At 56.1% G+C, this 22010-nt stretch overlaps 14 protein-coding genes across 17 annotated transcripts in view; 4 read left to right on the forward strand and 10 right to left on the reverse strand.

The window, feature by feature from the left end:
- The window catches only part of LOC140119790 (uncharacterized), an 822703-nt gene that overhangs the window by 369781 nt on the left and 430912 nt on the right, over positions 1-22010 (forward strand). The gene's annotated exons all lie outside the window — the stretch shown is intronic.
- Positions 95-487, reverse strand: LOC140116950 (histone H2A type 1-like). Its single transcript, XM_072133381.1, has one exon. It carries the CDS (start codon positions 485-487, stop codon positions 95-97), a length of 393 nt encoding a protein of 130 aa, XP_071989482.1.
- On the forward strand, positions 778-1205 carry LOC140119929 (histone H2B type 1-O). The gene has a single exon (XM_072139365.1). It carries the CDS (start codon positions 799-801, stop codon positions 1177-1179), a length of 381 nt encoding a protein of 126 aa, XP_071995466.1. The 5' UTR covers positions 778-798; the 3' UTR covers positions 1180-1205.
- LOC140116954 (histone H4) lies at positions 2529-2840 on the reverse strand. Its single transcript, XM_072133382.1, has one exon. It carries the CDS (start codon positions 2838-2840, stop codon positions 2529-2531), a length of 312 nt encoding a protein of 103 aa, XP_071989483.1.
- On the reverse strand, positions 3675-4149 carry LOC140119903 (histone H3). The gene has a single exon (XM_072139339.1). The coding sequence runs from the start codon at positions 4139-4141 to the stop codon at positions 3731-3733; it is 411 nt and encodes a 136-aa protein (XP_071995440.1). The 5' UTR covers positions 4142-4149; the 3' UTR covers positions 3675-3730.
- On the reverse strand, positions 4787-5458 carry LOC140116955 (histone H1A-like). Its single transcript, XM_072133383.1, has one exon. The coding sequence runs from the start codon at positions 5456-5458 to the stop codon at positions 4787-4789; it is 672 nt and encodes a 223-aa protein (XP_071989484.1).
- Positions 9474-9866, reverse strand: LOC140116956 (histone H2A type 1-like). The gene has a single exon (XM_072133384.1). It carries the CDS (start codon positions 9864-9866, stop codon positions 9474-9476), a length of 393 nt encoding a protein of 130 aa, XP_071989485.1.
- Positions 10157-10584, forward strand: LOC140119930 (histone H2B type 1-O). The gene has a single exon (XM_072139367.1). It carries the CDS (start codon positions 10178-10180, stop codon positions 10556-10558), a length of 381 nt encoding a protein of 126 aa, XP_071995468.1. The 5' UTR covers positions 10157-10177; the 3' UTR covers positions 10559-10584.
- LOC140116957 (histone H4) lies at positions 11908-12219 on the reverse strand. The gene has a single exon (XM_072133386.1). It carries the CDS (start codon positions 12217-12219, stop codon positions 11908-11910), a length of 312 nt encoding a protein of 103 aa, XP_071989487.1.
- LOC140119904 (histone H3) lies at positions 13054-13528 on the reverse strand. The gene has a single exon (XM_072139340.1). It carries the CDS (start codon positions 13518-13520, stop codon positions 13110-13112), a length of 411 nt encoding a protein of 136 aa, XP_071995441.1. The 5' UTR covers positions 13521-13528; the 3' UTR covers positions 13054-13109.
- LOC140116958 (histone H1A-like) lies at positions 14167-14838 on the reverse strand. The gene has a single exon (XM_072133387.1). It carries the CDS (start codon positions 14836-14838, stop codon positions 14167-14169), a length of 672 nt encoding a protein of 223 aa, XP_071989488.1.
- Positions 18864-19258, reverse strand: LOC140119924 (histone H2A type 1-like). Its single transcript, XM_072139361.1, has one exon. It carries the CDS (start codon positions 19256-19258, stop codon positions 18866-18868), a length of 393 nt encoding a protein of 130 aa, XP_071995462.1. The 3' UTR covers positions 18864-18865.
- LOC140119931 (histone H2B type 1-O) lies at positions 19549-19976 on the forward strand. The gene has a single exon (XM_072139368.1). It carries the CDS (start codon positions 19570-19572, stop codon positions 19948-19950), a length of 381 nt encoding a protein of 126 aa, XP_071995469.1. The 5' UTR covers positions 19549-19569; the 3' UTR covers positions 19951-19976.
- On the reverse strand, positions 21300-21611 carry LOC140116959 (histone H4). The gene has a single exon (XM_072133388.1). It carries the CDS (start codon positions 21609-21611, stop codon positions 21300-21302), a length of 312 nt encoding a protein of 103 aa, XP_071989489.1.

Here is a 22010-nt window from a genome sequence, read left to right on the forward strand (position 1 = left end):
CCGGGGCTGCAGCTCTGTCAGGAGGGGGTGGGTGGCTCTTAGAAGAGCCTTTGTGTGTAGCGGGGATCGGGTGCTGGAGCAGCGGCGGCGGCGCTCACTTGCTCTTGGCGGGCTTGCTGCTCTCGGTCTTCTTGGGCAGCAGCACGGCCTGGATGTTGGGCAGGACGCCTCCCTGGGCGATGGTGACTCCTCCCAGCAGCTTGTTGAGCTCCTCGTCGTTGCGCACGGCCAGCTGCAGGTGTCGGGGGATGATGCGGGTCTTCTTGTTGTCCCGGGCGGCGTTGCCGGCCAGCTCGAGGATCTCAGCGGTGAGGTACTCGAGCACGGCGGCCAGGTAGACTGGAGCGCCGGCCCCCACTCTCTCGGCGTAGTTGCCCTTGCGGAGGAGCCTGTGCACACGACCGACGGGGAACTGCAGGCCGGCCCGGGATGAGCGGGTCTTGGCCTTAGCGCGGACCTTTCCTCCTTGTTTGCCACGTCCAGACATGATGCTAGAGATTCAGTACGACTGATGCCGCTCAGCCGCCTCCTGCCGCCTCTTATACCTTCCCGCCCGCTCCTCACTCTCCGTCATTGGCCGGATTGACATCCCACCAATAGAGGCGCGGCTCATAGACTCACCAACCAGCATTAGGAGGCGTGGTTCAGCAGTGAACACGCAGATGACACGACTCGCTCCTCCAATAGCAGGGCGAGCAGCCGGCGTCGCTCCTTTGCATAGCCCGGCTATAAATACCGCGGCGCGGGGAGGTGCGGGACATTGTTCTCCGTGTCTCGGATAATAATAACCGCTGCATCATGCCTGATCCCGCCAAGTCCGCCCCAGCGCCCAAGAAGGGCTCCAAGAAAGCCGTCACCAAGGCCCAGAAGAAGGACGGCAAGAAGCGCAAGAGGTCCAGGAAGGAGAGTTACGCCATCTACGTCTACAAGGTGCTCAAGCAGGTGCACCCCGACACCGGCATCTCCTCCAAGGCCATGGGCATCATGAACTCCTTCGTCAACGACATCTTCGAGCGCATCGCAGGGGAAGCCTCCCGCCTGGCTCACTACAACAAGCGCTCCACCATCACCTCCCGGGAGATCCAGACCGCCGTCCGCCTGCTGCTGCCCGGAGAGCTGGCCAAGCACGCCGTGTCCGAGGGCACCAAGGCCGTCACCAAGTACACCAGCGCCAAGTAAGCGGCCTCCCGCCTGCCTACCCGGCACCTCCAACACCCCAAAGGCTCTTCTAAGAGCCACCCACCCTCTCCACAACAGAGCTCGCCTTTCTATCTCACTCCATGTGGCCGTCACTCCTGCTCACCCCATCCCGGGTACATTCCGGGGGCCGGTGATACAGGGACATATGGGGCGGAATGTTCTAACTTTCCCCGAGTGCAATCATGTACACAGCGCCATAGTGATGACACCTAAGTGAATCTAAGCGATATTACATGGTTATTAGGACAAACATGAAGGAATAGGGAACTTCTGGTGTCCAAGCGGACGCTTGGATAAGACACTGGGAGGCTTCCTGGATAAAAAGCCGTGGCGGGGGGGCCTTAATGACAGGCAGGCGCGCGCCCGCTCGTGGCTTTTATTAGAGTAGATGCGGAGCCCTGTACAGGAAGCCCCGAGTGACTGTGTGCGTGTGTGACGCCCTGCGGTGTATCAGACGCTTCTTGCGGCCGTGCCCTATAACGCGTGACAAGGCTTACAACTCCGCAGATGCCCGGACAGTGCATAGACACTCAATGTTGTGGCAGTCGCATCGCCATCGCCGGTGTGCGGAGGAGGGGAAATTGAGCGGGAAATTTAAATGAGACTCGCGCGCACAGCCACCTGCACGCCCGCGATATCTCCATCAGCCGCGCTCCTGCCCCCTCCTTTAAAGGAAACCTACCAGTTAGAATGGCAGGGGTAAGCAGTAAGTACCGAGCAGGGTGAGGGTGAGCTGGTGCCGGTACTTACTTTCGTTAGTGTGGTTAACCGCTGTATCGCGGTTTTAACACCTTTTAAACTTGAGCAGAAGAGGCTTCGGCGCTGCGTGCGCACGATCGTGCGCGCGCCTACATAGGAAATGCCGGAGACGTTGCGCCGAAGCCTCTTCTGCTCTTAAGTTTAAAAAGTGTTAATCACACTAACGAAAGTACCGGCACCAGCTCACCCTGAGCTGGTGCTCGGTACTTACCCCTGCCATTCTAACTGGTAGGCTTCCGATTTCTCTCCGATCGGTGAGATGTTGTGCAGCAGCCGCGGCTTGTATGTATGTGACACTGCCCGGGCGCTTCTCCAATTAGCGGCCAGAATCCGCACTGCAGCGGCTCAAGCCCCATCACCGGGTAGCACGACGATAAGTTATGTTCCTGTAGCGCCATCACTTTCGCAGCGCCGTTTAAGTCACAGGAGACAACTGGAGGGAAAGTGATGAGTGACAGTACAGACAGCGGTATGAAACAAGCATCAGAGTGCGAGCTCTTCTCTAGGAGGAGGTGGGTGGCTCTGAAAAGAGCCTTTGGGTGTGAGATGGAGCCAGGTGGGTACGAGTCTTAACCTCCGAAGCCGTAGAGAGTGCGGCCCTGGCGCTTGAGCGCGTACACCACGTCCATGGCGGTGACGGTCTTCCTCTTGGCGTGCTCGGTGTAGGTGACAGCGTCCCGGATGACGTTCTCCAGGAACACCTTGAGGACGCCGCGGGTCTCCTCGTAGATGAGGCCGGAGATACGCTTGACGCCTCCTCTGCGAGCCAGGCGGCGGATGGCGGGCTTGGTGATTCCCTGAATGTTATCACGCAGCACCTTCCTGTGCCTCTTGGCGCCTCCTTTTCCGAGCCCCTTTCCTCCTTTGCCGCGTCCAGACATGTTCTTTGTTGTGTGTGAGACAACGAATGTGGACGGGGCTGCCGAGGTCTCCTTTATATACACCATGAGAGGACCAGATAGAGGACTACTGGTGATGACGAAGGGGCGTGTCCTTGGTCTCTCCTCCCCCTTACCACCTATTGGCTGAATAGTGAACGTGTTATAATTTTGAATTCCCCGCTCTTTCTACAATCCCTGCTTCATCGATGTGTGCAGGGCGGCCCCCAACACAAAGACTCCCGGCCTCATGAGGGCGGCGGGCAATCCGAGGGGTGCAGTTCTAGCTGTACATAGAGATGATATATAGAAAGGGCAGATCTAGATGTAAGTGGAGATGAAATATAGAAAGAGCAGATGTAGCTAGGACTGGAGCAACCGAGGAGCGCAGCAGTGGCTGTAACTGAGGAGGCAGGGAACCCATAGAGCTCGCACTGTGACCAGAGGGACAGAGCGGGGAGCGCAGCTGCGGGTGTGACCAGGGAGGCAGAACGGGGAGCTCGGCAGTGACTAGTTATTATATGTGAGGTTTAGGGTCTGTGCTGCGGCAGAACACGTTCTATACCGTTGTTATTAATTGTATAGCGCCATCATATTCCGTAGCGCTTTACAAACCGTAGGGGAAACAAGCCATTACATTAGCGAGATATATGTTATTGTGACGTCATGTCAGGAACGACGGGATTCAGAGATTCCTGGCACCGGGGGGGGAGGGGACACCGCTGACAGCACTAGCAGCCGCGGCGTCTCCCTGCAGATGGGCATGAGGCCTGGGAGCGGCCACAGGCGGTTGCAGGGTACACTTGAGGTTATTGAGCTCGTCCTGTGGAGGATGTGGGTGGCTCTGAAAAGAGCCTTTGTGTTGTGTGGGACGGTACCCGCCCGGGGAGGACTTAGGCCCTCTCGCCGCGGATCCTGCGGGCCAGCTGGATGTCTTTGGGCATGATGGTGACTCTCTTGGCGTGGATGGCGCACAGGTTGGTGTCCTCGAAGAGGCCGACCAGATAGGCCTCGCTGGCCTCCTGCAGCGCCATGACGGCAGAGCTCTGGAAGCGCAGGTCGGTCTTGAAGTCCTGAGCGATCTCTCTGACCAGGCGCTGGAAGGGCAGCTTCCTGATGAGCAGCTCGGTGGACTTCTGGTAACGGCGGATCTCACGGAGAGCCACGGTGCCGGGGCGGTAGCGGTGAGGCTTCTTGACTCCGCCGGTGGCGGGCGCGCTCTTCCTGGCGGCCTTGGTAGCCAGCTGCTTGCGGGGCGCTTTGCCTCCGGTGGACTTGCGGGCGGTCTGCTTGGTTCTGGCCATGGTTCTCTCTCACACACAAATAGCGGTGATATGTGGAAACGGGAACTGAGCGCAATATTTATGCTCCCGCACTCGTCCCCATTGGCTCAGGGATAGCCCGCCCCATCGATTCCATTGGCTTGTTTATAAGCGCGCCGAAACACAGGGAAAGACAGCGAGCAGCCATTGGCTAACAGCGGCCGATCGACGTAACTTCCGCTGATAACGTCCCCTCCTGCGTGGAAGTGTCAACCGCTGCCCCAATCACTGCAGAGCCCGGTGCCACTCCTGTACCCCCCAGCACCCGTCCTCCTGTCATTGCTCCTTGCCCCCGCCTGTCATGAGGAGGACGCGCGGGCACATAGACTCCCATCACCTCCCGCTCTCTACTCTGCGGCCCCGTCCCCTGTAGACGCTGTAAGCCCTCGCCCCCTCCCTGGATGCTCTGCCCCCCCCCACCCCATAGTGAGCGGACGACTCATGTGGAAGTCCGGCCACGTCCCCGGGAGTGTGACGCTGGTGGCGGCGGGGGGCTGGAGGGGGTATGACCCGGCGGCTTATACTGTGCGGCGGGCTGTGGGTAAGAGCTCTGTCGAGGAGGAGGTGGTGGCTCTGAGAAGAGCCTTTGTGGGGGGTTTATATGGAAGGGCACAGGGCGGCTCCCGCTTACTTCTTGGCCGCGGGCTTCTTGGCTTTAGTAGCGGCCTTCTTCTTAGCCGGGCTCTTGGCGGCAGCAGCTTTGGGCTTGGCCGCCTTCTTAGCCGGGCTCTTGGTGACTTTCTTGGGCTTCGGGGCGGCCTTAGGCTTCTTGGCCGCTTTCTTGGGGCTCTTGGCCGCCGCTGCTGCAGGCTTCTTGGCCTTTTTGGGGCTCTTGGCGGCGCTGGGAGCCTTCTTGGGCTTCTTTGGAGACTTGGGCGCTTTCTTGGCGCTGGCGGCGGCCGGCTTCTTGGGCTTGGCCGCTGCGGGCTTCTTCTTGGCCGCCTTGTCCTTGGTGTCGAGCTGCTTCTTGTTGAGCTTGAAGGAGCCGGAGGCGCCGCTGCCTTTGACCTGGAGCAGGGTGCCCTTGGTGACCTGCGACTTGATGGCCAGCTTGAGGCGGCCGTTGTTCTTGTCAACGTCGTAGCCGCCGGCAGCCAGGGCCTTCTTGAGGGCGGCCAGGGACACCCCGCTGCGCTCCTTGGAGGCGGACACGGCTTTGATGATGAGCTCGGAGACGCTGGGGCCGGAGGGCTTCTTGGCGCTCTTCTTGGCGGCAGCGGCCTTCTTGGGCTGCTTCTTGGCCTTGGCGGCCGGTTCGGCGGCAGGGGGAGCTGCGGCGGCGGGCGCGGTTTCTGCCATCTTCAGATATGAAGGGACTCGCACACAAAACTCTGCTGACAGTTCGTGAATCGCGAGCAGCGCGCTCTCCCGCCTCTTATATCTACAACGGCGGCGCTCTGATTGGCTGCCGAGTGGCATCGTCCTCCGCCCCTATTGGCTGACACTGAGCGCCGCTGCCGACTCCCTCCATCCGGGCCTGAGGGAAGCTCCGCTCTGCCCGTGTGCTTCCCTGCCCGGGAGAGCAGCCCCTTAGCGGACACCAGCGGACAGGCCGGCGCGCTCCCCCCCTGACTCCCCACTCCCCGACAACCTCTCTGACCGTGTGCAGCCGTCACTGGCGGAGGCGCTGGGCGGGAGCCGGCAGGGGGCCCCGGGATCTCCGCCATGGTCCTCCCGATCCGCGCATCGCCGTGATTGTGCGGAGATCGCACTGGCGCGGGAGCTGCCGGCTTCTCCTCCCCGCACTTGTCACCGTCACTGGGATCTTCCCCACAGGATCTGCCGCGTACAAGTCTGATTGTCCCATCCGGGGAAGAGCTGGGGCTGCCGAGAGCGCGGGAGGGTAACACACAGGCGGCGGCAAAGGTTAAAAGAGAAAGTGATGCATTACTCTATGATGTGTATAGTGAGGGAGAGAATCAGTCCATTTCCCCTTTTGTATGTATGAAAAAAATAATGATGGTACAATCCATAAAATCTCCTGTGCAGACAAGTCTGATTGTCCCATCCAGGGAAGAGCCTCCCCGTCCTGTCCTGCCCTGTCCATGGGCAACCTAGCCGCCTAGATTGTGAGACATCTCTCTGCTTATGCAGTGTTATTTCCAGAGCGTCCGTGAGCCAAGTGTACTTCCCCAACGTGGTGTGGAAACCCCATGGTGGGCGGTGGTTATTTTAATCGGTTATTATAAATGTTGTTGCTGACACTTGTGATTTGTGGCTTTGTGCTGTGTTGACTGTCTACGTAGGCCACGGTGGGCACAAGTTGTTCCAGGTTAGATCAAATCAAAAGACAAGGAGGTGCTGTGCCCGTCCGTCTGGAGAAATCAAAGTTTAATCACCAGAGGCCAATAGGCCTTTTTTTTTTTTTTAACAATGAGAACTGTCAATCTGTGGAATAGCCTGCCTCAGGCGCTGGTCACAGCAGAGAGCTTCAAGAAGGGCCCTGCTGCCTTCTTACACCTGCATAAAATTGACAGTTATGTTATATAAAATGGTTTCCCCTAAATCCCTTCCTCATCCAATCCCTTCCCTTCCTTCGTTGAACTTGAGGGATGTGCAACACCTCTGCCAATACATAGGCAGGCTGGTAGTTGCGAAGAACGCCCTCTCTAGGTCAGGAGCTGTTACGGGGAGTCGCGGACCCTCTATGAAGGTTCTAGAACCTAGACATTACGTAATAGCAGCTGTAGATCCTGCCTGAACAGGCGATGGTTAAGTGGATGCACGTTATTGACCAATTGTTGGTTGTATTGTAAACTGGAATGTGATTGGAGAGGTGCTACCCCCTGACCAGCAGAATAAACCCCCTGGGCAGGGAAAAGCAAAGAGTCTTGTCTTTGAGCACATGCTCTTGGAACCCAGTGCTCCCTAGAGAGCAGATCCTCCTAAGAACACCAGCATGCAGAGTGAAGGGAGGGAGAGGGAGGGAGAGAGAGAGAGAGAGAGACAGACAGTGTCAGTACTGACACTTATCTTAATCCCAGACCAGAGTCGGGAGATTCAGAGCTGCAGCTTCCACAGTTTGGACACAGCTCCATCCCAGCCTGCCTCTACTACCAGGCTGGTGCACTATTCCTGATGACCCCTCTCCATGAGCACTCCAGTAATCCAAATCTGCTGTGAGACTCCTTAGGCCCGTTGCCTGCTGTTGTTCAATAAAGAACCGTGAGTTATTTTGCACAACCAACGTTGCCTCTGTCTGATCCCTGGATACGGCTGTTACCTCCACAGGCTTCCCCAACCATTACCCAGGGACATATCTTACAGACACTCAGGGGTTGCCCCAGGGAGAACCAGTACATCAACCTCTCGCTCCATATTTCGTGCACACACCACCTGCTGGAGACCTGTAGGACACCCCCCCCGGTCCCCATACCAAGCACCGTGACACTAGCGTGCCTAGGCCGCAACCGCCAGCCACTTCGCTATTCTGGGCCCCGGCTGCCTCCAGGCCTTAAGAAAAGGCTAGGCCCCGGTGGGGGATGTTGCAGATGTGTGTCGATTCCAACCGCATTAAATCGGTAACTCTGTGACTCAGGCGCTGGTCACAGCAGGGACAGCAGAGGAGCTTCTGATATAAACATATATACATAAACATACTGATATAAACATAAATAAACAGTAAAAATCATAAACACATTAGGTGAAAACACCTGATCTATCAAAAATAAAGTCCCCCCCCCCCACCGTGTTTAACCCCGTCACGGCAAAAAAAAAAGCGCCCAGTCGAAAAGGCCACTTTTTTGCCATTTTGAAATATATAAAAAATTCAAGTGATCAAAATGGTAGCAATGAAAACGTTGGCTCATTTCGCAAAAAAAAAAAAAAGACACCTCCCCCAGCTCCGTACACCAAAGTATGAAAAAGCTATTAACGCCAGAAGATGGCAAAATCCCTTCACCAAATTTTTGGACAAGAGGTTTTAATTTTTGTAAATAAATGTATGAACACATTATGAAACCTATACAAATTTGGTCTCCCCGTGATCATACTGACCCAAAGAATAAAAAAGACCTGTCATTTGGGGCGCTCAGTGAAAGCCGTAAAAACAAAAAAAAAAAAACACAAGAAAACGGCGCAAATACGTTTTTTTCACCATTTTCACTGCATTTGGAATTTTTTTCCCTCTTCCCAGTACACGGCATGGAATATTATATGCCCTCACTATGAAGTCACATTTCTTACCCAGAAAAAAAGCCCTCAACAAAGCTCTTTACGTGTAAAAATAAAAAAGTTATAGATTTTTGAAGATGGGGAGTAAAAAATGGAAAAAAAAAAAAAAAAGTGCCAGGTCTTTCAGGGGATAAATACCTGTGCAAGCCTTTTTAAGCCATGAAGAACATGAACAGTCTGACTAAAGTGCGTCGTAAAGCCCTTAGTAAATGAGCCCCATTGTATTTGAAAAGATCGGACAATTTGGGACACGGCGATACCCGTGTGATTTGGTGATTGGGGTGATTTGAACTTTGGAGTTTTATTTTGTGTTTTTTTTTTTTCACCATTTTTCCAACCCCCCTGGTGTCACGGGGAGTGAAGATCGAAACAAAGATGGCAATGCTAGCACCGATCGCCCGGGGGTAGCAGCAATGTGCAGCAAACCCCCTGTCTTACTCCGTGGGCTCTCCTCGTACATTTTTTTTTTTTTCTAACACTCCATGACACACTAAAATAATATATATATATATATATATATATATATATATCTACACACGTCATGGAGCGTTAAGCTTATGCTCAGGAAGCCCGGGCAATGGGACAAATATGGGGCTCGATGGCAAGACCAGGTCATGGAAGCAGTCCAGTCGCTGCAGAATTTCTGCCAAGATGTGGAGGTTCTCCCCGACCTAGATCCCCGACTCCCTCTTAACTTCCAGGAAAGGCGCCACCTGGCGGGGGAACAGCAGCTGTGCAGCTCTAGCAGCGGGAAGAACTAGAGGGTTTGAATCTCCCGCTCGTTCTCCCCCGTGTGACGACGTCAGCAGCAGCGTCAGCCGCCGGCTCTGTGCCCGCTCCCTGTTAGCCGCACGTGAGGGAAGCGCAGCCGCAGCTCTGTCCCTGTGCGGAGGACGAGTGCCGCCCGTACATGGAGCGCGGGGCGAGCGTCCTCCTCCTCCGGCTGTAGAATAGTACAGAGTGTGACAGCGCAGACACATAGCGGTGCAGAGGAGAGTACAGGATCAGTACAGTATAGAGAGAGTGTGTGATGTACCGGGGAGACACCCGGGGCTGCAGCTCTGTCAGGAGGGGGTGGGTGGCTCTTAGAAGAGCCTTTGTGTGTAGCGGGGATCGGGTGCTGGAGCAGCGGCGGCGGCGCTCACTTGCTCTTGGCGGGCTTGCTGCTCTCGGTCTTCTTGGGCAGCAGCACGGCCTGGATGTTGGGCAGGACGCCTCCCTGGGCGATGGTGACTCCTCCCAGCAGCTTGTTGAGCTCCTCGTCGTTGCGCACGGCCAGCTGCAGGTGTCGGGGGATGATGCGGGTCTTCTTGTTGTCCCGGGCGGCGTTGCCGGCCAGCTCGAGGATCTCAGCGGTGAGGTACTCGAGCACGGCGGCCAGGTAGACTGGAGCGCCGGCCCCCACTCTCTCGGCGTAGTTGCCCTTGCGGAGGAGCCTGTGCACACGACCGACGGGGAACTGCAGGCCGGCCCGGGATGAGCGGGTCTTGGCCTTAGCGCGGACCTTTCCTCCTTGTTTGCCACGTCCAGACATGATGCTAGAGATTCAGTACGACTGATGCCGCTCAGCCGCCTCCTGCCGCCTCTTATACCTTCCCGCCCGCTCCTCACTCTCCGTCATTGGCCGGATTGACATCCCACCAATAGAGGCGCGGCTCATAGACTCACCAACCAGCATTAGGAGGCGTGGTTCAGCAGTGAACACGCAGATGACACGACTCGCTCCTCCAATAGCAGGGCGAGCAGCCGGCGTCGCTCCTTTGCATAGCCCGGCTATAAATACCGCGGCGCGGGGAGGTGCGGGACATTGTTCTCCGTGTCTCGGATAATAATAACCGCTGCATCATGCCTGATCCCGCCAAGTCCGCCCCAGCGCCCAAGAAGGGCTCCAAGAAAGCCGTCACCAAGGCCCAGAAGAAGGACGGCAAGAAGCGCAAGAGGTCCAGGAAGGAGAGTTACGCCATCTACGTCTACAAGGTGCTCAAGCAGGTGCACCCCGACACCGGCATCTCCTCCAAGGCCATGGGCATCATGAACTCCTTCGTCAACGACATCTTCGAGCGCATCGCAGGGGAAGCCTCCCGCCTGGCTCACTACAACAAGCGCTCCACCATCACCTCCCGGGAGATCCAGACCGCCGTCCGCCTGCTGCTGCCCGGAGAGCTGGCCAAGCACGCCGTGTCCGAGGGCACCAAGGCCGTCACCAAGTACACCAGCGCCAAGTAAGCGGCCTCCCGCCTGCCTACCCGGCACCTCCAACACCCCAAAGGCTCTTCTAAGAGCCACCCACCCTCTCCACAACAGAGCTCGCCTTTCTATCTCACTCCATGTGGCCGTCACTCCTGCTCACCCCATCCCGGGTACATTCCGGGGGCCGGTGATACAGGGACATATGGGGCGGAATGTTCTAACTTTCCCCGAGTGCAATCATGTACACAGCGCCATAGTGATGACACCTAAGTGAATCTAAGCGATATTACATGGTTATTAGGACAAACATGAAGGAATAGGGAACTTCTGGTGTCCAAGCGGACGCTTGGATAAGACACTGGGAGGCTTCCTGGATAAAAAGCCGTGGCGGGGGGGCCTTAATGACAGGCAGGCGCGCGCCCGCTCGTGGCTTTTATTAGAGTAGATGCGGAGCCCTGTACAGGAAGCCCCGAGTGACTGTGTGCGTGTGTGACGCCCTGCGGTGTATCAGACGCTTCTTGCGGCCGTGCCCTATAACGCGTGACAAGGCTTACAACTCCGCAGATGCCCGGACAGTGCATAGACACTCAATGTTGTGGCAGTCGCATCGCCATCGCCGGTGTGCGGAGGAGGGGAAATTGAGCGGGAAATTTAAATGAGACTCGCGCGCACAGCCACCTGCACGCCCGCGATATCTCCATCAGCCGCGCTCCTGCCCCCTCCTTTAAAGGAAACCTACCAGTTAGAATGGCAGGGGTAAGCAGTAAGTACCGAGCAGGGTGAGGGTGAGCTGGTGCCGGTACTTACTTTCGTTAGTGTGGTTAACCGCTGTATCGCGGTTTTAACACCTTTTAAACTTGAGCAGAAGAGGCTTCGGCGCTGCGTGCGCACGATCGTGCGCGCGCCTACATAGGAAATGCCGGAGACGTTGCGCCGAAGCCTCTTCTGCTCTTAAGTTTAAAAAGTGTTAATCACACTAACGAAAGTACCGGCACCAGCTCACCCTGAGCTGGTGCTCGGTACTTACCCCTGCCATTCTAACTGGTAGGCTTCCGATTTCTCTCCGATCGGTGAGATGTTGTGCAGCAGCCGCGGCTTGTATGTATGTGACACTGCCCGGGCGCTTCTCCAATTAGCGGCCAGAATCCGCACTGCAGCGGCTCAAGCCCCATCACCGGGTAGCACGACGATAAGTTATGTTCCTGTAGCGCCATCACTTTCGCAGCGCCGTTTAAGTCACAGGAGACAACTGGAGGGAAAGTGATGAGTGACAGTACAGACAGCGGTATGAAACAAGCATCAGAGTGCGAGCTCTTCTCTAGGAGGAGGTGGGTGGCTCTGAAAAGAGCCTTTGGGTGTGAGATGGAGCCAGGTGGGTACGAGTCTTAACCTCCGAAGCCGTAGAGAGTGCGGCCCTGGCGCTTGAGCGCGTACACCACGTCCATGGCGGTGACGGTCTTCCTCTTGGCGTGCTCGGTGTAGGTGACAGCGTCCCGGATGACGTTCTCCAGGAACACCTTGAGGACGCCGCGGGTCTCCTCGTAGATGAGGCCGGAGATACGCTTGACGCCTCCTCTGCGAGCCAGGCGGCGGATGGCGGGCTTGGTGATTCCCTGAATGTTATCACGCAGCACCTTCCTGTGCCTCTTGGCGCCTCCTTTTCCGAGCCCCTTTCCTCCTTTGCCGCGTCCAGACATGTTCTTTGTTGTGTGTGAGACAACGAATGTGGACGGGGCTGCCGAGGTCTCCTTTATATACACCATGAGAGGACCAGATAGAGGACTACTGGTGATGACGAAGGGGCGTGTCCTTGGTCTCTCCTCCCCCTTACCACCTATTGGCTGAATAGTGAACGTGTTATAATTTTGAATTCCCCGCTCTTTCTACAATCCCTGCTTCATCGATGTGTGCAGGGCGGCCCCCAACACAAAGACTCCCGGCCTCATGAGGGCGGCGGGCAATCCGAGGGGTGCAGATCTAGCTGTACATAGAGATGATATATAGAAAGGGCAGATCTAGATGTAAGTGGAGATGAAATATAGAAAGAGCAGATGTAGCTAGGACTGGAGCAACCGAGGAGCGCAGCAGTGGCTGTAACTGAGGAGGCAGGGAACCCATAGAGCTCGCACTGTGACCAGAGGGACAGAGCGGGGAGCGCAGCTGCGGGTGTGACCAGGGAGGCAGAACGGGGAGCTCGGCAGTGACTAGTTATTATATGTGAGGTTTAGGGTCTGTGCTGCGGCAGAACACGTTCTATACCGTTGTTATTAATTGTATAGCGCCATCATATTCCGTAGCGCTTTACAAACCGTAGGGGAAACAAGCCATTACATTAGCGAGATATATGTTATTGTGACGTCATGTCAGGAACGACGGGATTCAGAGATTCCTGGCACCGGGGGGGGAGGGGACACCGCTGACAGCACTAGCAGCCGCGGCGTCTCCCTGCAGATGGGCATGAGGCCTGGGAGCGGCCACAGGCGGTTGCAGGGTACACTTGAGGTTATTGAGCTCGTCCTGTGGAGGATGTGGGTGGCTCTGAAAAGAGCCTTTGTGTTGTGTGGGACGGTACCCGCCCGGGGAGGACTTAGGCCCTCTCGCCGCGGATCCTGCGGGCCAGCTGGATGTCTTTGGGCATGATGGTGACTCTCTTGGCGTGGATGGCGCACAGGTTGGTGTCCTCGAAGAGGCCGACCAGATAGGCCTCGCTGGCCTCCTGCAGCGCCATGACGGCAGAGCTCTGGAAGCGCAGGTCGGTCTTGAAGTCCTGAGCGATCTCTCTGACCAGGCGCTGGAAGGGCAGCTTCCTGATGAGCAGCTCGGTGGACTTCTGGTAACGGCGGATCTCACGGAGAGCCACGGTGCCGGGGCGGTAGCGGTGAGGCTTCTTGACTCCGCCGGTGGCGGGCGCGCTCTTCCTGGCGGCCTTGGTAGCCAGCTGCTTGCGGGGCGCTTTGCCTCCGGTGGACTTGCGGGCGGTCTGCTTGGTTCTGGCCATGGTTCTCTCTCACACACAAATAGCGGTGATATGTGGAAACGGGAACTGAGCGCAATATTTATGCTCCCGCACTCGTCCCCATTGGCTCAGGGATAGCCCGCCCCATCGATTCCATTGGCTTGTTTATAAGCGCGCCGAAACACAGGGAAAGACAGCGAGCAGCCATTGGCTAACAGCGGCCGATCGACGTAACTTCCGCTGATAACGTCCCCTCCTGCGTGGAAGTGTCAACCGCTGCCCCAATCACTGCAGAGCCCGGTGCCACTCCTGTACCCCCCAGCACCCGTCCTCCTGTCATTGCTCCTTGCCCCCGCCTGTCATGAGGAGGACGCGCGGGCACATAGACTCCCATCACCTCCCGCTCTCTACTCTGCGGCCCCGTCCCCTGTAGACGCTGTAAGCCCTCGCCCCCTCCCTGGATGCTCTGCCCCCCCCCACCCCATAGTGAGCGGACGACTCATGTGGAAGTCCGGCCACGTCCCCGGGAGTGTGACGCTGGTGGCGGCGGGGGGCTGGAGGGGGTATGACCCGGCGGCTTATACTGTGCGGCGGGCTGTGGGTAAGAGCTCTGTCGAGGAGGAGGTGGTGGCTCTGAGAAGAGCCTTTGTGGGGGGGTTTATATGGAAGGGCACAGGGCGGCTCCCGCTTACTTCTTGGCCGCGGGCTTCTTGGCTTTAGTAGCGGCCTTCTTCTTAGCCGGGCTCTTGGCGGCAGCAGCTTTGGGCTTGGCCGCCTTCTTAGCCGGGCTCTTGGTGACTTTCTTGGGCTTCGGGGCGGCCTTAGGCTTCTTGGCCGCTTTCTTGGGGCTCTTGGCCGCCGCTGCTGCAGGCTTCTTGGCCTTTTTGGGGCTCTTGGCGGCGCTGGGAGCCTTCTTGGGCTTCTTTGGAGACTTGGGCGCTTTCTTGGCGCTGGCGGCGGCCGGCTTCTTGGGCTTGGCCGCTGCGGGCTTCTTCTTGGCCGCCTTGTCCTTGGTGTCGAGCTGCTTCTTGTTGAGCTTGAAGGAGCCGGAGGCGCCGCTGCCTTTGACCTGGAGCAGGGTGCCCTTGGTGACCTGCGACTTGATGGCCAGCTTGAGGCGGCCGTTGTTCTTGTCAACGTCGTAGCCGCCGGCAGCCAGGGCCTTCTTGAGGGCGGCCAGGGACACCCCGCTGCGCTCCTTGGAGGCGGACACGGCTTTGATGATGAGCTCGGAGACGCTGGGGCCGGAGGGCTTCTTGGCGCTCTTCTTGGCGGCAGCGGCCTTCTTGGGCTGCTTCTTGGCCTTGGCGGCCGGTTCGGCGGCAGGGGGAGCTGCGGCGGCGGGCGCGGTTTCTGCCATCTTCAGATATGAAGGGACTCGCACACAAAACTCTGCTGACAGTTCGTGAATCGCGAGCAGCGCGCTCTCCCGCCTCTTATATCTACAACGGCGGCGCTCTGATTGGCTGCCGAGTGGCATCGTCCTCCGCCCCTATTGGCTGACACTGAGCGCCGCTGCCGACTCCCTCCATCCGGGCCTGAGGGAAGCTCCGCTCTGCCCGTGTGCTTCCCTGCCCGGGAGAGCAGCCCCTTAGCGGACACCAGCGGACAGGCCGGCGCGCTCCCCCCCTGACTCCCCACTCCCCGACAACCTCTCTGACCGTGTGCAGCCGTCACTGGCGGAGGCGCTGGGCGGGAGCCGGCAGGGGGCCCCGGGATCTCCGCCATGGTCCTCCCGATCCGCGCATCGCCGTGATTGTGCGGAGATCGCACTGGCGCGGGAGCTGCCGGCTTCTCCTCCCCGCACTTGTCACCGTCACTGGGATCTTCCCCACAGGATCTGCCGCGTACAAGTCTGATTGTCCCATCCGGGGAAGAGCTGGGGCTGCCGAGAGCGCGGGAGGGTAACACACAGGCGGCGGCAAAGGTTAAAAGAGAAAGTGATGCATTACTCTATGATGTGTATAGTGAGGGAGAGAATCAGTCCATTTCCCCTTTTGTATGTATGAAAAAAATAATGATGGTACAATCCATAAAATCTCCTGTGCAGACAAGTCTGATTGTCCCATCCAGGGAAGAGCCTCCCCGTCCTGTCCTGCCCTGTCCATGGGCAACCTAGCCGCCTAGATTGTGAGACATCTCTCTGCTTATGCAGTGTTATTTCCAGAGCGTCCGTGAGCCAAGTGTACTTCCCCAACGTGGTGTGGAAACCCCATGGTGGGCGGTGGTTATTTTAATCGGTTATTATAAATGTTGTTGCTGACACTTGTGATTTGTGGCTTTGTGCTGTGTTGACTGTCTACGTAGGCCACGGTGGGCACAAGTTGTTCCAGGTTAGATCAAATCAAAAGACAAGGAGGTGCTGTGCCCGTCCGTCTGGAGAAATCAAAGTTTAATCACCAGAGGCCAATAGGCCTTTTTTTTTTTTTTAACAATGAGAACTGTCAATCTGTGGAATAGCCTGCCTCAGGCGCTGGTCACAGCAGAGAGCTTCAAGAAGGGCCCTGCTGCCTTCTTACACCTGCATAAAATTGACAGTTATGTTATATAAAATGGTTTCCCCTAAATCCCTTCCTCATCCAATCCCTTCCCTTCCTTCGTTGAACTTGAGGGATGTGCAACACCTCTGCCAATACATAGGCAGGCTGGTAGTTGCGAAGAACGCCCTCTCTAGGTCAGGAGCTGTTACGGGGAGTCGCGGACCCTCTATGAAGGTTCTAGAACCTAGACATTACGTAATAGCAGCTGTAGATCCTGCCTGAACAGGCGATGGTTAAGTGGATGCACGTTATTGACCAATTGTTGGTTGTATTGTAAACTGGAATGTGATTGGAGAGGTGCTACCCCCTGACCAGCAGAATAAACCCCCTGGGCAGGGAAAAGCAAAGAGTCTTGTCTTTGAGCACATGCTCTTGGAACCCAGTGCTCCCTAGAGAGCAGATCCTCCTAAGAACACCAGCATGCAGAGTGAAGGGAGGGAGAGGGAGGGAGAGAGAGAGAGAGAGAGACAGACAGTGTCAGTACTGACACTTATCTTAATCCCAGACCAGAGTCGGGAGATTCAGAGCTGCAGCTTCCACAGTTTGGACACAGCTCCATCCCAGCCTGCCTCTACTACCAGGCTGGTGCACTATTCCTGATGACCCCTCTCCATGAGCACTCCAGTAATCCAAATCTGCTGTGAGACTCCTTAGGCCCGTTGCCTGCTGTTGTTCAATAAAGAACCGTGAGTTATTTTGCACAACCAACGTTGCCTCTGTCTGATCCCTGGATACGGCTGTTACCTCCACAGGCTTCCCCAACCATTACCCAGGGACATATCTTACAGACACTCAGGGGTTGCCCCAGGGAGAACCAGTACATCAACCTCTCGCTCCATATTTCGTGCACACACCACCTGCTGGAGACCTGTAGGACACCCCCCCCGGTCCCCATACCAAGCACCGTGACACTAGCGTGCCTAGGCCGCAACCGCCAGCCACTTCGCTATTCTGGGCCCCGGCTGCCTCCAGGCCTTAAGAAAAGGCTAGGCCCCGGTGGGGGATGTTGCAGATGTGTGTCGATTCCAACCGCATTAAATCGGTAACTCTGTGACTCAGGCGCTGGTCACAGCAGGGACAGCAGAGGAGCTTCTGATATAAACATATATACATAAACATACTGATATAAACATAAATAAACAGTAAAAATCATAAACACATTAGGTGAAAACACCTGATCTATCAAAAATAAAGTCCCCCCCCCCCACCGTGTTTAACCCCGTCACGGCAAAAAAAAAAGCGCCCAGTCGAAAAGGCCACTTTTTTGCCATTTTGAAATATATAAAAAATTCAAGTGATCAAAATGGTAGCAATGAAAACGTTGGCTCATTTCGCAAAAAAAAAAAAAAGACACCTCCCCCAGCTCCGTACACCAAAGTATGAAAAAGCTATTAACGCCAGAAGATGGCAAAATCCCTTCACCAAATTTTTGGACAAGAGGTTTTAATTTTTGTAAATAAATGTATGAACACATTATGAAACCTATACAAATTTGGTCTCCCCGTGATCATACTGACCCAAAGAATAAAAAAGACCTGTCATTTGGGGCGCTCAGTGAAAGCCGTAAAAAAAAAAAAAAAAAAACACAAGAAAACGGCGCAAATACGTTTTTTTCACCATTTTCACTGCATTTGGAATTTTTTTCCCTCTTCCCAGTACACGGCATGGAATATTATATGCCCTCACTATGAAGTCACATTTCTTACCCAGAAAAAAAGCCCTCAACAAAGCTCTTTACGTGTAAAAATAAAAAAGTTATAGATTTTTGAAGATGGGGAGTAAAAAATGGAAAAAAAAAAAAAAAAGTGCCAGGTCTTTCAGGGGATAAATACCTGTGCAAGCCTTTTTAAGCCATGAAGAACATGAACAGTCTGACTAAAGTGCGTCGTAAAGCCCTTAGTAAATGAGCCCCATTGTATTTGAAAAGATCGGACAATTTGGGACACGGCGATACCCGTGTGATTTGGTGATTGGGGTGATTTGAACTTTGGAGTTTTATTTTGTGTTTTTTTTTTTTCACCATTTTTCCAACCCCCCTGGTGTCACGGGGAGTGAAGATCGAAACAAAGATGGCAATGCTAGCACCGATCGCCCGGGGGTAGCAGCAATGTGCAGCAAACCCCCTGTCTTACTCCGTGGGCTCTCCTCGTACATTTTTTTTTTTTTCTAACACTCCATGACACACTAAAATAATATATATATATATATATATATATATATATATATATATATATATATATCTCTACACACGTCATGGAGCGTTAAGCTTATGCTCAGGAAGCCCGGGCAATGGGACAAATATGGGGCTCGATGGCAAGACCAGGTCATGGAAGCAGTCCAGTCGCTGCAGAATTTCTGCCAAGATGTGGAGGTTCTCCCCGACCTAGATCCCCGACTCCCTCTTAACTTCCAGGAAAGGCGCCACCTGGCGGGGGAACAGCAGCTGTGCAGCTCTAGCAGCGGGAAGAACTAGAGGGTTTGAATCTCCCGCTCGTTCTCCCCCGTGTGACGACGTCAGCAGCAGCGTCAGCCGCCGGCTCTGTGCCCGCTCCCTGTTAGCCGCACGTGAGGGAAGCGCAGCCGCAGCTCTGTCCCTGTGCGGAGGACGAGTGCCGCCCGTACATGGAGCGCGGGGCGAGCGTCCTCCTCCTCCGGCTGTAGAATAGTACAGAGTGTGACAGCGCAGACACATAGCGGTGCAGAGGAGAGTACAGGATCAGTACAGTATAGAGTGTGTGTGCGGTGTACCGGGGAGACACCCGGGGCTGCAGCTCTGTCAGGAGGGGGTGGGTGGCTCTTAGAAGAGCCTTTGTGTGTAGCGGGGATCGGGTGCTGGAGCGGCGGCGCTCACTTGCTCTTGGCGGGCTTGCTGCTCTCGGTCTTCTTGGGCAGCAGCACGGCCTGGATGTTGGGCAGGACGCCTCCCTGGGCGATGGTGACTCCTCCCAGCAGCTTGTTGAGCTCCTCGTCGTTGCGCACGGCCAGCTGCAGGTGGCGGGGGATGATGCGGGTCTTCTTGTTGTCCCGGGCGGCGTTGCCGGCCAGCTCGAGGATCTCAGCGGTGAGGTACTCGAGCACGGCGGCCAGGTAGACTGGAGCGCCGGCCCCCACTCTCTCGGCGTAGTTGCCCTTGCGGAGGAGCCTGTGCACACGACCGACGGGGAACTGCAGGCCGGCCCGGGATGAGCGGGTCTTGGCCTTAGCGCGGACCTTTCCTCCTTGTTTGCCACGTCCAGACATGATGCTAGAGATTCAGTACGACTGATGCCGCTCAGCCGCCTCCTGCCGCCTCTTATACCTTCCCGCCCGCTCCTCACTCTCCGTCATTGGCCGGATTGACATCCCACCAATAGAGGAGCGGCTCATAGACTCACCAACCAGCATTAGGAGGCGTGGTTCAGCAGTGAACACGCAGATGACACGACTCGCTCCTCCAATAGCAGGGCGAGCAGCCGGCGTCGCTCCTTTGCATAGCCCGGCTATAAATACCGCGGCGCGGGGAGGTGCGGGACATTGTTCTCCGTGTCTCGGATAATAATAACCGCTGCATCATGCCTGATCCCGCCAAGTCCGCCCCAGCGCCCAAGAAGGGCTCCAAGAAAGCCGTCACCAAGGCCCAGAAGAAGGACGGCAAGAAGCGCAAGAGGTCCAGGAAGGAGAGTTACGCCATCTACGTCTACAAGGTGCTCAAGCAGGTGCACCCCGACACCGGCATCTCCTCCAAGGCCATGGGCATCATGAACTCCTTCGTCAACGACATCTTCGAGCGCATCGCAGGGGAAGCCTCCCGCCTGGCTCACTACAACAAGCGCTCCACCATCACCTCCCGGGAGATCCAGACCGCCGTCCGCCTGCTGCTGCCCGGAGAGCTGGCCAAGCACGCCGTGTCCGAGGGCACCAAGGCCGTCACCAAGTACACCAGCGCCAAGTAAGCGGCCTCCCGCCTGCCTACCCGGCACCTCCAACACCCCAAAGGCTCTTCTAAGAGCCACCCACCCTCTCCACAACAGAGCTCGCCTTTCTATCTCACTCCATGTGGCCGTCACTCCTGCTCACCCCATCCCGGGTACATTCCGGGGGCCGGTGATACAGGGACATATGGGGCGGAATGTTCTAACTTTCCCCGAGTGCAATCATGTACACAGCGCCATAGTGATGACACCTAAGTGAATCTAAGCGATATTACATGGTTATTAGGACAAACATGAAGGAATAGGGAACTTCTGGTGTCCAAGCGGACGCTTGGATAAGACACTGGGAGGCTTCCTGGATAAAAAGCCGTGGCGGGGGGGCCTTAATGACAGGCAGGCGCGCGCCCGCTCGTGGCTTTTATTAGAGTAGATGCGGAGCCCTGTACAGGAAGCCCCGAGTGACTGTGTGCGTGTGTGACGCCCTGCGGTGTATCAGACGCTTCTTGCGGCCGTGCCCTATAACGCGTGACAAGGCTTACAACTCCGCAGATGCCCGGACAGTGCATAGACACTCAATGTTGTGGCAGTCGCATCGCCATCGCCGGTGTGCGGAGGAGGGGAAATTGAGCGGGAAATTTAAATGAGACTCGCGCGCACAGCCACCTGCACGCCCGCGATATCTCCATCAGCCGCGCTCCTGCCCCCTCCTTTAAAGGAAACCTACCAGTTAGAATGGCAGGGGTAAGCAGTAAGTACCGAGCAGGGTGAGGGTGAGCTGGTGCCGGTACTTACTTTCGTTAGTGTGGTTAACCGCTGTATCGCGGTTTTAACACCTTTTAAACTTGAGCAGAAGAGGCTTCGGCGCTGCGTGCGCACGATCGTGCGCGCGCCTACATAGGAAATGCCGGAGACGTTGCGCCGAAGCCTCTTCTGCTCTTAAGTTTAAAAAGTGTTAATCACACTAACGAAAGTACCGGCACCAGCTCACCCTGAGCTGGTGCTCGGTACTTACCCCTGCCATTCTAACTGGTAGGCTTCCGATTTCTCTCCGATCGGTGAGATGTTGTGCAGCAGCCGCGGCTTGTATGTATGTGACACTGCCCGGGCGCTTCTCCAATTAGCGGCCAGAATCCGCACTGCAGCGGCTCAAGCCCCATCACCGGGGAGCACGACGATAAGTTATGTTCCTGTAGCGCCATCACTTTCGCAGCGCCGTTTAAGTCACAGGAGACAACTGGAGGGAAAGTGATGAGTGACAGTACAGACAGCGGTATGAAACAAGCATCAGAGTGCGAGCTCTTCTCTAGGAGGAGGTGGGTGGCTCTGAAAAGAGCCTTTGGGTGTGAGATGGAGCCAGGTGGGTACGAGTCTTAACCTCCGAAGCCGTAGAGAGTGCGGCCCTGGCGCTTGAGCGCGTACACCACGTCCATGGCGGTGACGGTCTTCCTCTTGGCGTGCTCGGTGTAGGTGACAGCGTCCCGGATGACGTTCTCCAGGAACACCTTGAGGACGCCGCGGGTCTCCTCGTAGATGAGGCCGGAGATACGCTTGACGCCTCCTCTGCGAGCCAGGCGGCGGATGGCGGGCTTGGTGATTCCCTGGATGTTATCACGCAGCACCTTCCTGTGCCTCTTGGCGCCTCCTTTTCCGAGCCCCTTTCCTCCTTTGCCGCGTCCAGACATGTTCTTTGTTGTGTGTGAGACAACGAATGTGGACGGGGCTGCCGAGGTCTCCTTTATATACACCATGAGAGGACCAGATAGAGGACTACTGGTGATGACGAAGGGGCGTGTCCTTGGTCTCTCCTCCCCCTTACCACCTATTGGCTGAATAGTGAACGTGTTATAATTTTGAATTCCCCGCTCTTTCTACAATCCCTGCTTCATCGATGTGTGCAGGGCGGCCCCCAACACAAAGACTCCCGGCCTTATGAGGGCGGCGGGCAATCCGAGGGGTGCAGATCTAGCTGTACATAGAGATGATATATAGAAAGGGCAGATCTAGATGTAAGTGGAGATGAAATATAGAAAGAGCAGATGTAGCTAGGACTGGAGCAACCGAGGAGCGCAGCAGTGGCTGTA

This window comes from Engystomops pustulosus, chromosome 2 (assembly GCF_040894005.1).
Source record: "Engystomops pustulosus chromosome 2, aEngPut4.maternal, whole genome shotgun sequence".
Lineage (NCBI taxonomy): Eukaryota > Metazoa > Chordata > Amphibia > Anura > Leptodactylidae > Engystomops > Engystomops pustulosus.

Excerpts from the sequence above, each read along its gene's own strand:
- LOC140116957 (XM_072133386.1), bottom strand. The coding sequence starts at position 12,219 with ATGTCTGGACGCGGCAAAGGAGGAAAGGGGCTCGGAAAAGGAGGCGCC.
- LOC140119930 (XM_072139367.1), top strand. The coding sequence starts at position 10,178 with ATGCCTGATCCCGCCAAGTCCGCCCCAGCGCCCAAGAAGGGCTCCAAG.
- LOC140119903 (XM_072139339.1), bottom strand. The coding sequence starts at position 4,141 with ATGGCCAGAACCAAGCAGACCGCCCGCAAGTCCACCGGAGGCAAAGCG.
- LOC140119924 (XM_072139361.1), bottom strand. The coding sequence starts at position 19,258 with ATGTCTGGACGTGGCAAACAAGGAGGAAAGGTCCGCGCTAAGGCCAAG.
- LOC140116959 (XM_072133388.1), bottom strand. The coding sequence starts at position 21,611 with ATGTCTGGACGCGGCAAAGGAGGAAAGGGGCTCGGAAAAGGAGGCGCC.
- LOC140119931 (XM_072139368.1), top strand. The coding sequence starts at position 19,570 with ATGCCTGATCCCGCCAAGTCCGCCCCAGCGCCCAAGAAGGGCTCCAAG.
- LOC140116950 (XM_072133381.1), bottom strand. The coding sequence starts at position 487 with ATGTCTGGACGTGGCAAACAAGGAGGAAAGGTCCGCGCTAAGGCCAAG.
- LOC140116954 (XM_072133382.1), bottom strand. The coding sequence starts at position 2,840 with ATGTCTGGACGCGGCAAAGGAGGAAAGGGGCTCGGAAAAGGAGGCGCC.
- LOC140119904 (XM_072139340.1), bottom strand. The coding sequence starts at position 13,520 with ATGGCCAGAACCAAGCAGACCGCCCGCAAGTCCACCGGAGGCAAAGCG.
- LOC140116958 (XM_072133387.1), bottom strand. The coding sequence starts at position 14,838 with ATGGCAGAAACCGCGCCCGCCGCCGCAGCTCCCCCTGCCGCCGAACCG.
- LOC140116955 (XM_072133383.1), bottom strand. The coding sequence starts at position 5,458 with ATGGCAGAAACCGCGCCCGCCGCCGCAGCTCCCCCTGCCGCCGAACCG.
- LOC140116956 (XM_072133384.1), bottom strand. The coding sequence starts at position 9,866 with ATGTCTGGACGTGGCAAACAAGGAGGAAAGGTCCGCGCTAAGGCCAAG.
- LOC140119929 (XM_072139365.1), top strand. The coding sequence starts at position 799 with ATGCCTGATCCCGCCAAGTCCGCCCCAGCGCCCAAGAAGGGCTCCAAG.